Source organism: Zonotrichia leucophrys, chromosome 3 (assembly GCF_028769735.1).
Source record: "Zonotrichia leucophrys gambelii isolate GWCS_2022_RI chromosome 3, RI_Zleu_2.0, whole genome shotgun sequence".
Lineage (NCBI taxonomy): Eukaryota > Metazoa > Chordata > Aves > Passeriformes > Passerellidae > Zonotrichia > Zonotrichia leucophrys.
Genome location: NC_088172.1, coordinates 7,818,481 through 7,833,274, shown reverse-complemented (window position 1 = coordinate 7,833,274; position 14,794 = coordinate 7,818,481). Strand labels below are relative to the sequence as shown.

The 14,794-nt window shown below is 38.2% G+C and overlaps 1 protein-coding gene across 3 annotated transcripts in view; it reads left to right on the top strand.

Annotated features, from left to right (window-relative positions):
- LGSN (lengsin, lens protein with glutamine synthetase domain) overlaps positions 1-14,794 on the top strand; it is a 60,934-nt gene that overhangs the window by 37,107 nt on the left and 9,033 nt on the right. The window contains exons 1-3 of one of the 3 annotated variants that reach the window (XM_064710092.1): positions 2,833-2,862; positions 8,625-8,684; positions 9,740-10,736. In XM_064710092.1, coding sequence (XP_064566162.1) covers positions 2,833-2,862; positions 8,625-8,684; positions 9,740-10,736 — 1,087 coding nt within the window. Of the gene's footprint in view, positions 1-2,832; positions 2,863-8,624; positions 8,685-9,739; positions 10,737-14,794 lie in introns of those variants that run through there. The other 2 variants (XM_064710093.1, XM_064710091.1) reach the window with 2 other exon arrangements.

Genomic DNA, 14,794 nt, shown 5'->3' with positions numbered 1-14,794 from the left:
GCTTTAAGGACTGGAGAAGGTTCCTCTCTAATGAATTGGAAAAGGAGGAGGGGATGAAAGATGGGACAAGCATTTTAAGGACAAGCCTAAGAGGCAGGTCTGCTCCAGCCCATCTCATCTGTCTCCCAGGAAACAAGGGGTGGATGAGCATGGCATGGCTGTTTCTCGCAGCTGTGTTCCTGATCAAGCAGTAAATATTGCTCCCTACTTTTTCGCCCATTCTTACTGTGACCAATGCTAAACTGGGTTTTCAGGAACTTGGAATTCACTACTTATAGTGTCTCTTATGCACAATTCAATGATAAATGTAAAATAAACATGATTCCGTTCACTTTATTTTCTCTTTTTTCTATTGTCAGAATACTTCTCCCTCAGAGGATGTCTTCCTCTGTAGGGCTTTTTTGGGGGGTTTTCTTTGTTTTGGAAGGACTGCGAGACTGCAGAGACGTTTGTTTTAGGAAGAAAACTCCCATATCCATTTGAAAGCAGGTTTTTACAAAAGCTTAGTTACAGAAACTGCCTTTCTGAATGTATTTATAAAAGCCATTTTTTAATAAACTCCTGGATTTCTCTCATGAGATACAGTGATTTGTCTTGATCTATCTTATTCCCCAAAAGTGGGAAGACGATGAGTGTTACTGACCAAACAACACTCTTTGCACTAATCTGTGTGTTGTGGTAGATCTGAAATAAGCTTCCATCAGTTTCTGGATCTGATTCTCAGATTCTCCAATCATCACAGTTTTTCTGAAACCAGCAGCATCTTGCAGGCAGATCTTGGCAGAGAACTCCCTCCCTCTCCCCTTTCAGTCTATCCACAAAGCAAAACAAAACAACACTTTTTTAAGAGGATGTAATAAATACTTGAGATGGAGATAGTTGATTCTTTCAACATAAATGAAAGGATTGTTTTTTTCCAATGATGTTCACAAGATTGGCGCCTCAATTACACTGCTTAAAGCAGAGGTTTCTCTTTCTTGTCTTTAGGATCTGTTTAGCAGAACAGAGTAGAACAGAATGTGAAGTGTGCCAGAGATGTTTTGTACTTGCAAGAATATAATGAAGTTAATTAAAAATATGTATAAATTAATCAGGTGTACAATCAAATAATAATTTATTATGGATAACATCTGTGGTAGTTACCAGGCTTGATCTGCCACTTAAATCAGAACTTGTCTCAGTTTATTCAGGGCATTTTACACCCAAATTCTGAATACCTCCAAGGACGGACATCCCACAGCCTGTCTGGGCAACCTGTGCCAGTGTTTGACCACTGTTGTTGTGAAGAACATTTTTATTGTTCTGAAAAATGAAATTTTTAACCTGAAGTGTGTCCTTTTAAAATTAAGAACTGAGGTTGTTCCTGCTTGCATTCAAAATGGTAAAAATGGGAAGCCAGAAGAATTGTTGCTGTCTGGCCTCTGCCTCTCAGACAATTTGGTGTGAGTGGTCCTGCTCAGAAGTGTCCTTTTGACATAGGTCATCCTGGCAGGCTCACAAGCATCTCTGCCATGGCAGCCTGTAGGTCTATGACAGCTGTACATTGCCTAGAAAAGGAGCTGTGCAATTGTGCCTACTGCTGTGTGGTGGAAGTCTGAGGCAAACATTTTTGAAAGAACTATTCTCAAAGCAAAATGCTGATTTCCATGCTATCTGACCTGTAGGAGCCTGATCCTATTGAATGATTTGAGTGTTGAGTTTTTTTAATGTCTGGCTGACAAAATGTTAAGACATAAATAAGCCCATTTCTTGAATAGTAGTTGTTCCTGTTTTTGCCTGCTCTGGTCTGTGACAAGTGGGGCAGTTCAGAAAGGGGTAGTTCCAGAAATTGCATAGATGGAGTCACAAATGTGGGATCTCTGGCCTACAAGAAAAGCAAATATTTTCAGAATCCCAGGTTGGGACTTGGGCACTTATATTTATGCATTGGACTTGTTTTTCTGAATTATAGCTCATAATGCATAGTCATTATTTTGGGTAACAGAGTTTTTTTATTTTTTTGAGCACTAAAAGAATGCCAAACCTGAGTTTTCACATGGTTAAATGCCAATCTGAACATCATGTTTACTAGAATTTATTGAGTGATGGGTTGTCAGGTAGAGCTCCTGTAAGAACAACAATATGGCCATCCTTTAATTTTATGCCATCCAAAGGTATTTGAATGAATGGAATGTCAATTAAAAACAGTCCTTTGAATACATATTAAACCTGAAAAATAAAAAGAAAAATAAGAAAGACAAGCCTAACTATCTAATCTTGAAATATTTTTAGAAATCTAATGCAAAAAAGACCCCTCTCCAGTTCTAATACAGCCAAATGCATCACTATTAATTTGCAACATGCAAGCCAGAATAACTGGCTGGTGCTGCATGTTGTTCTTGCAGTGTTCTGTGCCTTTCCAATCCCTGTTCATGTGCTTCAAAAACATACTGTTGTAATGCTCAGTATAGGTTTTACCTCTAAGGAGCCTAACAATAGCTTCTATTCCAGAGCAGAAATGGCTGGTTACAGGACAAAAGCCTTTTGTGAGGAGAAAAGTTGAGCAAACCAGTTTTATGCTCAGTTGTCTTTGTTTCCAGGCAGGCAGCTTAATAATGTGTGTTTGTCAGTTTACTACTTCTGTGCTGTTCCAGAGAGCAGTGCTCCTGGCCATGACTCGTTGGGGCTGCTCTCCATGGTTCAGCATCTGCGTGGCCTTCTGGGAAAAGAACTTTACAGCAATTCTGTTTGAACTAACCCTCATTGTGTCTGTGCCTATAAATATGGGATACCTTTCTACCAGACTCTTACTAGGCCGTTTCTAATGGTGACCTGAACTGGAATGAAGTGGACATGAACAAAAAAGAAGATCTTAATCAGCAGGTAAGAGATTGATCATAAATTATTTCCAAGCAGATATACTGATATAAAATACTTCTTGCATGTACCTCAAGGTTTCAAGTGAGTGTGTTGTTCCTTGTAAATTTTGTGCAAGGCTCTTCCTGCATGTGTGTTGAGCATGGTCTGATTCTGAAGGAAATGGAGGTCAAAGACAGGCTTCTTGTTTAAGCTGAAAACACCATTTGCTTTAGGAAGCAAGTCCAAGACATTTTGACTTCCTATTAATTTCATTTATAGTTTTATCAAAAGTAACAGAAATAGATGTCTGAAATCTGATCCTATTAATATTATTGGAGAAACATATTGGCTTTGACTTCATTAACCTAAATGAAAGCACTACAATCTGTGGATCGGGATCTGACCTGGATTAGAAAGTGACACTCTTGAGTCAGGCTACTGACCCAAATGGAAATGCTTAATTTCTATATGATTGCATTTTAAAGCAAATTCTGGTCCTAAATCCATACTTCTGTGGTCCCAAACCACTGTGAAGGAAAGATCATTATTCATTTTGAGCTTATTCATTTTGAGACTCTGCCTTATGCAGGGATTTTTTTTTAACACAGTGCAGGTAACATAGTCAAGGGAAAGTAATTGCAAATAATCTTGTTACAAGGACAACTCTGTTGCTTTGAAGCAGCAAGATAATCAACGACCTTGAGCAGCTTTTCTGGTAATTGTGTATGTAGTATGAAGGCTTTGAATGGGTGTAACAGACAATGGCAGATGTTAGATGGGAAAATAAGTAGCACAATATTGTGACCTAACATCACTAACCTCACTCCATTAATTTTCACATGAAGAATATTAATAATTTTGAGAATATTTAAAAGTTTCAAAGAAGAAAGGAGATTCCTTCTGCTCCTCACATTGCCACACATCTCCCTTGACCTATGGCAAGTTTGTGCTTCAACTTCTCAAACTGCAAAATGATGAGATGTACCTAACATTTATGCCACTTTCACATCCTTCACAACAAGGTTTTTGTAGCAGTAAATCACTCTCAAAGAGCCACTTTATCAAACAAGGTCACTGAGGGAGAAATTAGTCACAGCAATATCTTGACAAAGTACGTGATCCTCATGTTTGTTGTTTACAAACAATGTGTCTGTTTGTCATCGCACGCACGCCTTGTTTTAGCACTGCACCCAAGAGCCAAATCCCCTCTCTGTGCTTGGAGATACTCCCTGGAAATTATCTGTGCTGTCCTCGGTACAACTCCATGCCCAGATTCTGTCCTGGTTCAGATCTTTGTATCTCCAGTGACTCCAGTGAGGCTTCATTAATTCCCAGCAGTAGATAATTTGTTCTTGCATCCTCTGCTCCTTCGCTGCCTGGTTTCTGGGGAAGCAGCAGGGCAATGCTTTCCTCCTGCCAGGGAAAGGGGCAGGGAAATCACTTGGACGCAGAACTACTTGCTTTATGGGTACTCTTGTGTGGGGTCTTTAACAGCACCTCCTGCTGACTTGGCTTCAAGTATTTGAAATTCATTACCACACAAAAAGATTAAATAAACTTGATGTACCAAACTAGGAGAACTGTAAAGGGTAACCTCATTACAGCCAGGGTGGAACAGAAGAAGTTCCTCAGCATTTGGAATGTGTCAGTATTTGAAAACACTGAAAAACTGGCTTTTGAATTAGAACCAGAAAAATTTCAAACAATGAGAATCATGTCCCATGTCAGCATGACCTGAACAATATTTTTACATTTCTTTAAACTGGAAACATTTAATTTCAGTTTTTCAACAGTGTTTTATATGATTTAAAAAAACCTAAGTGAAGCAATTAACTTTTCATATATAAGAAAATTCATCCAATCAAACCCTATATATTTTTTACTTTTGTTTTAGTTTCCCACATTTTTCTACTTCTTAGGCTTACCGGATTTTGACATTTAGACGTTCTTTGCAAAAACAGTCTTTCATTCTTGAAAAATCTATAGCACCGAGTCAAAAAGACCATCACAAGTTGACCTCTTAACAATCAGTTAACGATATGAAATGGAAAATGAGAAATGTGACTTAGTTCCTATTGTCTTTTGTTGAATGCTTGCATCACTTTTTTAGGTAGTCAGTAGCAGGAACATTGAGTTATTTTGCTGATTAGTTATACTAAAGCTCCTGCTAGAGTTGCACCTTGCCTCTTTCATATTTTCCTTTGATAGAAAGCCTTCTGCAGCTCTTATTCTAGAGTTACTCAGAGCTCCTTTTAAACTAACTGATTTTCTCTCTTTTTTCCCTTCCTTTCAAATGCTTTACTGAGAGTTTATCTTTCTCCTTTCCATGTCTCTTTTTGTCGATATGTTTTTGAGAAAGGTTTATAAAATACAATAGTGCTTGCAGTCTTGCCTGAAGTCATGACACCGATGCCTACACAAACAAAAAGTAGGAGAAAAATGGAAGGTTCCCTCTGCAGCATCTGAATTTGCCACATAGAACACTACAGATATATTTTCAGTCACCTATTATAACATTTTAAGGCAAAAGTTCAAGGATTGCCCTGGATTTTTACCTGTTTCATGCACCAAAAACTCAGTATTTGTTATTCCTCCCAAAGGCAACACTTTACATTTCCAATGCTCTCAGCTCGGCAGGTTTACAGCTGAACTGCCTTTTGGCAGTGCTGTATTTCAAGATGTAGTCAATGTTTCACTTCAGAACTGTACAAAGCCCAAAAAAGAACACAAACTGATTAAGTAAAATTGCTTTAGATTTATATTTTCTGTGTTATCGCAAGATATAGAATGTCCCTCAGATGTAGAATCCGGGTCGCATGCCAGAAGTGGCACTTAATCTGGTTAAGTAGAGCCAGCAATTTCATCTGCTGAAATAGTTGCCTGCTGTTACTGTCCTCTGTTCTCTTCTCTTCCTGCCTGCATGGTGCCTTAACATGCTGCTGTAACGCTTAACGTAGCCTTTGTCTGTTGATAGTCAGAGACATCCAGACTCTTGTGTACTCAGAGCAACGCAGCCGGCACAAAGTGAAGACGAGTAAAGCTGTTATTTCTTATGAGTTTAGATTATCCATAAAGGGAAACAAAGTGTGATCCTACTCTTCCTGCCTCTTGTAGGACTTGCACTGGTCCTCCTCTACCTGAAAACTTACCAGGTGCAAACTCCAGTGCAGAGGGGATCAATGTTTCAGCACAAATTTCAGCACTGGCACAAGTAGACCTAACAAGTAGACCTAGAAATCAGAGCTTGGGCAAGTACCAATAAATATCAATGAAAAATATCATCAGATAAAACTTTAGAAAGAAGAACCTAAATCTCAGATCTGTCACACAATGTGGCCCTCACTGTATTTTGGAGCTGATTCTTCTGGCAGGAATATTTGAATTGCTGCCCAAGCGTTCACTTGCTAAGACAGAGAAGCAAATTTCAGAACTGCCAAGACCTCTGACTTAAGGTGCAAGCAAATTTTTGAAAATCAGCAAACAAAAATTAATTCATGCTGGAACAAATGTTGGGTAAAAGAACTTTAAAGTAGCTTATTTCCTAGTGCTGTTGATGCAGAGCAACAAAAACTGTGGGAGCACTCAGAAAGGAAATTAAAAGTAGTCAGAATTTTTGCTATATTAATGCCATGACTGTTTTACTTTCCTCTCAGCACAGCACGACACATGGTTCAATTAAATTAAGTAATGATTTATAGCTAGCTCACTGTATCTCTTTCAAGTCACTATTTAACCTAATCATCCCTGTCTTCTGCAGAAATAAAAAATCCTTTCAAGAAATAAAAAGTTAAACAGAATTCATAAGTCCAGTTCCTGGGTGGTCTCCCCTCTGCACCCATATACTAAGCCTTTTCTGATGGTACACACCACATAAACTACTGGACAAATAAGCCTAAGTCTGTGTTATATCTCATGCATTTGACTGTCTTTAATATGAAGAGATGATGTAGTGGTACCTTGCAACAAATGTAGAAATGTTTATTTCACTGCAGAAAATGAAATGAAATAAAATGAAAATGAAAAATGAAATTTTCTAAGTGAAATTCCATAATGTCTGAGTTTATTTAGCAATTAAGTGTCATTTCCCTGCAAAAATGTACAATGGACTGAGGACCTAAAGTAATTAATAGGTTGTTTTCTGTATAATCATAAGAGTTTTCTTTATTTGCAAGTAAAAATGATCACTGTTTTTGTTTAAGAGTAATGAGTACAGTATTTCTTTTGGGTCTAAAATCAAACTGCAGTACCATATCCTAGTTCTTCCTGGAGAATAAACCCTTTGCAAACTACTACAGACACATCAGTTATTAGTGGTCTGTTGCAAAAGAAAATTTCCATTTACAAACTTAAAAGTGATCAGTCCTTCTTCTGCTCATGTCTATTCAGAAGGAATTTGTTTTGGTAAGGATTATAGTGTGGGCATAGTATCTTGTGTTAGTGAAATCCTTTAGAATGGTTAGTTATATGAATAAGTAGTTTTCTGACATTTTGCTTTTAATATCTATACAATCCTTTTCCTGATTTCAGTAGAGGTGCTATAAAAAAGAATGGGCTCAACTTTCCTTCAGTCATTTTGCTGAATACTTTTCAGAGATCTACAATATGGATAACAGGCAAAAATTGTGTCCATTTAAAAAAATTTCAATAGCTATCAGCATACATTATAAAGCAAAAATGCATATGGTGTTATGTTTATGTTACTGGTTTTGAGTTACTCAAAGGAAACAAAAGAATTCTGAAAACCCCATAAACTGTAAATCAAGATATTTTGATGATGGCAGCCTCTGCCACAAAATATATTAATGTAAATATTTGTCATAAATTAATGATAATATAATTTTTTAAATGACTATAGCTTTCATAGCTGGAACTCTTGTCTACTTTCTCTCAAAAAATTGTTACATGTTTAGAAATTAAATATGATTAATGTTTTATTTTAAGACCTGTGTTTTTCCATTTGGCAGACCCCAGTTCTTCCACCACTACTGTTTCTCCCCCAGTCTCATTTCCTTTTTGTATTACTAAGGAAAGTATTAAAATTATAATTTTGAATTAAAATCTGGCTTTGTCCACTTTTCTTTTCAAAAAAGTCTTTTTTATTGTGTTTCTATTCCATAATGATACAGAGCTGTAAGGATTAGGTCTTTTCTGCATGGGTGAATGTGAAGGGGTACCAGCAAACACCCAGAATAATTATATGGGGCGTTATAGGGTGTGTTATGGGAATAAACCAAAGCCCTTGGATGAAGAAATGGGTTCATTAACACAGAGTGCTAAAACTGGGGTAGGAAAGGATTTCTGTTGTGAGTGCACCAGTGACTTGTTTGATTGCAGTGGGGACCACAGGCCTGTCCCTGCCAGGATGTGTGTGGGAGTCAGAGGTTTATTTATCCTCCCCACAGAGCTGCTGGCCAGCTGCCTGCCACGCCAACAGCAGGGTCCCAGTGAGCTCCAGAGCAGCTGGACATACAGCCAGTGAGCTCCAGAGTAGCTGGACATACAGCCCGTCATGATAAACTGGGAGAGGTGGGAGAGAGGGAGGAAACGTTCCTGTGAGCTCTTCTTTAGGAGAGAAGCTGTAAACCTCTTTTGACTACAAAACAATGGAAAATAGTATGGTGAGAAAATAGTAAAAAAGGGGAGGTCTTAATGAACTTAATGTAGGCCATGCTGCTTCATTCCATATGCACACTGGATGCTTCTGCCTTTCCTTCTACATGCTTTTGTCTTCCAAAAGAAATCACTTTTGCCTTACCCAGACTGGCATTCACTTTGCTTTTGTGCAGATCCCTTCTTCTGGAAATCCAGAAATTGGAGAGAGTGCAGATTATTCCTTTGTGGAAAAGGTAAAGAATGGTCTAATTCAGAGGATATCCCTTGATTTCCCAGTGTTTTTACTGGTGCTATTTCCAGCCCAATCCAAGCAAGCCAAGTAGTGTCCATGTCTCTTAAATACATACTTGAGTAGGTATTAATTATTAATATAACAGTTTGTGATTGGATATGCAGTGATTTTTGTTAAATTAAGACTTTTATAAGACATTGTGAAATGAAGAATTCAGTCACTATCGTGACAATCACTCACAATATTGAAATCTGTGCAATTTATTTTAATTTGAAAGAGTCTTGTTTTGATCTCCTGTCCCTTTGCCTGTCACCATCAAATTAATCACACTTGAGTTAAGATCAGGATACTTAGGAGTGATGGTGATCCAGTCACTTGATATGTCTGGGGATAATGCAAGCACATTACTTTTTGTAGCTCCTTTTTCCACTTTTTCCACAGGATTACATTCATTTTAAAATCTGCTCCCACCACTACAATATAAGCTATATCAGTGTCATATGTAAAGGTAAACATCATCTTCTCTCCTGTTTAAACATCCAAATATGAGTTTTTCCTTTTGAACACTGTTCTGAAAGTTATTTGTCCAAATTACGTCCTAAAATTAATTTAAAATCTGCTTATTTTCAGGTTTCAATCCTCACACTCATAAGAATTGCCAGTGTTCTGGTTTCAGGGCTATAAATTTCCTTTATAAATACAAATACTTTTAATGTGACCAAAATTATACTTAATTGTAAGTATTAAAATACATTTTTTCAACTTTGAAGGGCACATTTGGTAAATGATGTCACACAATATAGTATGTCTTGTATCTACTAAATCTGCCTAAGAGCAGTATTATGAAGGTGTTCTTTCCAATTTTGTTGAAAAACATTAGAAAAAGAATTCTGTGATATATTTTAAAGATCAAAAATAGTGTTCACTTTTGAGACTTCCATCATCAAGAAGTAATGGAAGTACTACAAGGTGAATGCAGCAGGTGGTAGTGCTCCATTGCTGTGTTTGTGTCATTCATGCATGTTGTTTGGTTGTATATTTTATTGCTGTTTACAGAACACATCTGAAAGTGACAATGATGAAGTTGATGGCAACAATATATGTGGTTTCAGAAAGAAAAAGGGAATCAAAGGTCCTACAAAGTATGTTCCTCCTCTAGAAAATGAGAAGATGGAGCTGTCCCGCACCTCAAAAATCCCAGATCCTTGTCCACTCAAAGGAACCACTGGTTGCTCAGAGCTGCCATCAGAGCAGTCTCTCCAAAACCCCAGTACCTTTCCTGCAGCACAAAAGGACAGAGGAGGTCATGACAATTCCAACTCTGGCAGCAATGGTAAAGAAGACAGGTGTGGAGAAACACAAGAAACTCAGGAATATGCAGATACTGGGAAAAGAATATCAGGAAAAATGCATGAGGAAACAGATACAGCAGCCCAGATGAAGCTGCCCACAAGTGCGCAGCCTGTGAGGGGTACAGAGAAAGGTGGCTGCACGGAGGCAGCACAGAGGGAGAAGCACAGTGAGCAGGCAGGGGGTAAGCCAGGAGAACGGGGTGGGATGGAAGAAAACGTTGTCAAGTTTCACGTGACAAAGATGGGCTCCCTGGGAAGTGCCACATCCATGCCGGGGAGCCGAACTGGAGAGGCCTTCAAGGGGGCACCTGGCGTTTCTAAACGAAGTCTACAAGAGTTGAAAAACCTGCTGAGTGAAGGTCATCTGCCTTCTCATGGGCCCAGTTTCTGTGGCAAGGCAGGCGGCGCTTTTGCTCAGAAATATTTGAAACCCCGGGAGAAAGCATCTGACAAGCAGGGCCGGCCTTTTGGGACTTTTAGTCCCCATTTTGGAGAGGAAAAGCAAAAGTATCTCAGCTTCCACAAGGAGGGAATGGGGCAGCAGAGCAAAACCGTCCTGGTCCTCAGCTCTGCCGGCTCTGATCAGCAGCAACCAGTGGGAAGCGATGTGGATCACCTGATTCTGGGACTTCCAGCAGCTCCTACACCTGCAGACAGCACAGCTCCTGAGGTGCAGTTTGACTCCTCCCCAGGCCTCGACGGTAAGGATGCTTAAACATCACCTGCTCTCCCCTTAAAGAGAATGCGCCTGTTGTTTTGTGGTGTTTTGCTAAGCTGCAAATTTAAGTTGGAGCTAGTGCATGAGAGATCTGACATCTGTGGTTTCTGTGTGATCAGGATGGGTTGGATATTTTGCTCTATATCTATGCTGCTTTTTCTATTTGTTTTTTTTTAAGCAAGGCATTTATAAAGCCCAACTGCCTGCCCAAACCATTCATGCACAAGTGGTCATGTCTTTTTCACTAAAACTAAAATATTTCCTCATTTAAACTGAGTGAAGGCAGCATTTCCCAAAATTCTGCTACATACTGCAAAGCTCTGATGGCATCTGCACTTCTTAAAAGCTTATTTTAAAAAAACATTTACAGCAGTAGAAATTGTTCCAAAGTAGGAATGGTGTTTTCAATTATTTGTCTTGTGAGAGGACTGGAACGCAAAAAACATCTCTTGCAAATTATAGAGCAAGAAAAGCAAATGAGGCAGAGAAAACTTCCACTTATTTTCATGCTGTTCAGTAAGTCCATTTTGGAAGTGTTTGTAGAGACAATTAATTGCTACTAATAGGCTGTGATTTCTTTGTAAAAGCTTCTGGGCTAGATGGATCAACAAACTGAAAACTATTATTAGCTGTGATAATGTAATGGGTTTGAACAGTTTGTTGTTCTGTTTCCAGGAAGCACAAAAACATCAGTTTGTCAGTTGTATGAATATGAGATTAATACATTTCCATGAGCATCAGTACAAGATCACATCATCAGCTTTCCAGGACAGATATCTTGCCTTTTGACTTATCTTGCTAATACAAGAAATATGAATCTCTTCATTGATAAAATATTTTATCCATCATTAACTACATAAGAAAATATAATAATAACAATGAAATGTTTACAATAATACTAATTTATCCTGCTTTTTTCAAGTCTCCTGACAGATGGATAGAAACCCTGCTATAGATATTCTGAAAACAGACAATTTGAACATGTCAATTGTTATCAGCTGCAGCAGGATTTCTTGGCAGACATTTTGTATTACCCAGTTTGAACAAGTCTGAAAAAGAAATCCATGAACAGTATCAGTGTTTATTCAAGGCACTGCATGAGAAATACAAAGATGTGAAAAGATACTTCACACTTGAACCACTCTCTATTCATGTCTGTTAGAATAAAAAGTTTAGAGCATTATTTCTCAGCCTGTTCTTGATGCTGTTCCCTTTCCAGACTACATTGTTTTTCACATTGTTAAAGGCTAGCAAAATTCATTATCAAATTTTAACAATACTGTGTTCTCATTTTCTGCAAAACCAGCAAGTATATTTTAAAGCATAGGACTAATTATTCTTTGTCATAACACCACTTACAAGGTAGAGGGAACTGATGAGATTAATTGTAGATTCCACCAGGAGATTTTAACCCAGTTGTAACCACTCATCATGAAGTAGATAATTCAAGCTTTTTACCTAGTCAGTAAAGAGAGGCATTTTCTCTTCAGAGAGGTATTAGAGGTGGGTGAAAAACTGACCTCTGAAGGTGGGTGTGTATTTCCACTCAGTGGGGAAGAAGCCCTGTGATGATTAGTTTAGGTCATTTGTCTAACTCTGAGATGTCTAAAGCTGCCTGGGATTAACCCTGCCCTGTATGACTGGTGGTAGTGATGTTTGCAAGAGACCTACAGGGGAGAAGTAACTATGAGGGGAGCTGGGAGAAAACTGTTTTGTCTCAGCAGAAAAGTATTCAGAATCAAAGGTTTTGGAATCTCATGGGGTTTGGATTCCATTTGGCTTTGACCAAACAAGCTGTAGGCCTCACTGTGCATTTCAATTGGTTAATGGAATGCACAGAAATAGTTTCTACTTAATAAGAACTGTATGTGTTCAAAAATTAATTTTCATTGAATACATTCATTAAGTTAACTGAAAAAAAGAAAGTTTTAGATAAATTTCTGCACTGTTTAATGAGCCTTTGCATAAACAGTATTTCATTGTTGCCTGTGGTAATTTATTGATTGATAAGATCAAATCCTAAACATTTTCAATTTTTTGGACTAAAACATTATGTTAAGATTTCAGTTACCAAAGTGCCTGAAATCTTGGATCTACAGATATCTTGACTTTGAGTAGATCTGAAATACAATCTCCAATCATTTGCAAGTTTTCAAATATTTGAACTTGCTCAAATCAGAAGACTTCATCCCAAATGTTTGGAAAAATTACAAGTTATATTTCAGATCTACTCAGTGTTGAGATATGGCCAAAACAGGAATATACTTAATTTTTATAGAAGTACACAGTTAAGGGACAATCTCTAGAGATCAGCAGTAGAAAGGTTAAAACATGTAGCTGAGTATCAGTGATTCAGAGTACATCAGAGGATTTATACAGTCATGTTAGTTACATGGCTAACACCTCTCTAAAATGATAAATCCATATATTCTTTCAAAAAAATATGCATTTTGATCTGCATTTTGTCAGTTTCTTGTCATATCTTTTCTAAAAAAACGTACTTGAGCATGGAAAGAAATAAAAGGAAAGAAGCAGACATGTAAAATACTTAGGTTAGTAAGAAAAATGTTACTTGAACAATGACAGAGCTGAAGCTAAAGCTAAAACTCAATCTAAAGCTAGAAAGGAAGAAAGAAAGTTAGAAACTAACACACACAGCTAATTAGGTGAGTATACTGTCAGCATTAACCTGAATTTAGGAATTTTATTTGCTGAAGTGTCTATATCTGATAATGATGTGAATTTCTGCAAGCTGGTATGTAGTCATCAATTACCAGGTGCTTCTTAAGCTGTTCTATGCCTGCTTTCTTGGGAGACAAAGAGGGATGATTCCAAACAGTGAAGGATGAGAATAACAGTAAAAGATACAGGTAGTATTAAATAACCATTCATGGTATGTACCTGCACACAGGATGAATTCATGCATGTGCTCTATGTATAGTGTGTATAACACATAGGGTGGGTGTGTACTGACCTCTCTGAACTGAAATGTTACCACGTGCTGCTCTGCATGCTACTAAATTAGAATATTAATTCCATAGTGGCCAGAGAGAAGGCCAGAGGAAATAACTTTATTCAAGCAATATGAAGCACCCAAGGATCATGATGCCCCAGACTCTTGGTGTATCATCCCCTCTGACACAGGGGCATGTGGGCTCCCAGAGCCAGGGACTGAGGGTGGCCTCAGCAGCCACAGGCACTCAGTGTGGGCGCAAGGACCAGCTGAGTCTGCTGACGTACCACAGCCTGAGGAGAAATTGCTCTTCTGGACCTTAGGAAAATACATCACCTCCAGGCAGCTGTAGGTGAGCAAAGCACTGGAATAAGTCTCTCACCTGAGGCTTCAAATTTGCTTTGTGTGTCTTGGTAGGTAGCCAGGATAAAAAGTGTTTTAAAATCTACTCAGTGCAGACTGCAGAGCTGGGCATCCAGGACAGCTCCCAAAGCAGCTCCTCTCAACAGCACTCATACTCTTGAGTATATGTCAAGTACATGGCCATGTAAATATGACCAACATGAGGCCAAGAACTGCTTGAGAGGAAACTGAAGAAAGGAAATATGTTTCAGCTGTGGCTGCAGTGGCTACCTATAGACTGTTGAAATTTCAAGTGCACAAGAAAGTCTGAATGCTTCAAGAATCACATGCTGACTCCAAACACGAAGTTCTTTTGTTAACTTGGCTTTTTAAAGAAAAACATATCAAGAAGATACTAGCAGGCTGTATTTCGTACTTAGAAGTGGATTTCATCAATCCTACAGGAAATCTTGTTTTCTATTACAATATTAACCTCATATTTTTACTCTTGACTTGTACAAAGCTCTTATTTTTAATAATGAGGCACTAACAAATGATACTACCTAATATTTAGGGACAGAATTATCAATCCTTCAGCAAAGAAATAGCCTAGGCTTTTCTCTTTTGACATACAAAAATTTGCTCACACAGTCTGAACCAAATTTCAACTCCCCATGTGGTTTCACTGTCCTCTGTGCTCACCTGGAGGAGACTTCTGCCCCCACTGATTCTGCTCAGTAAATCCA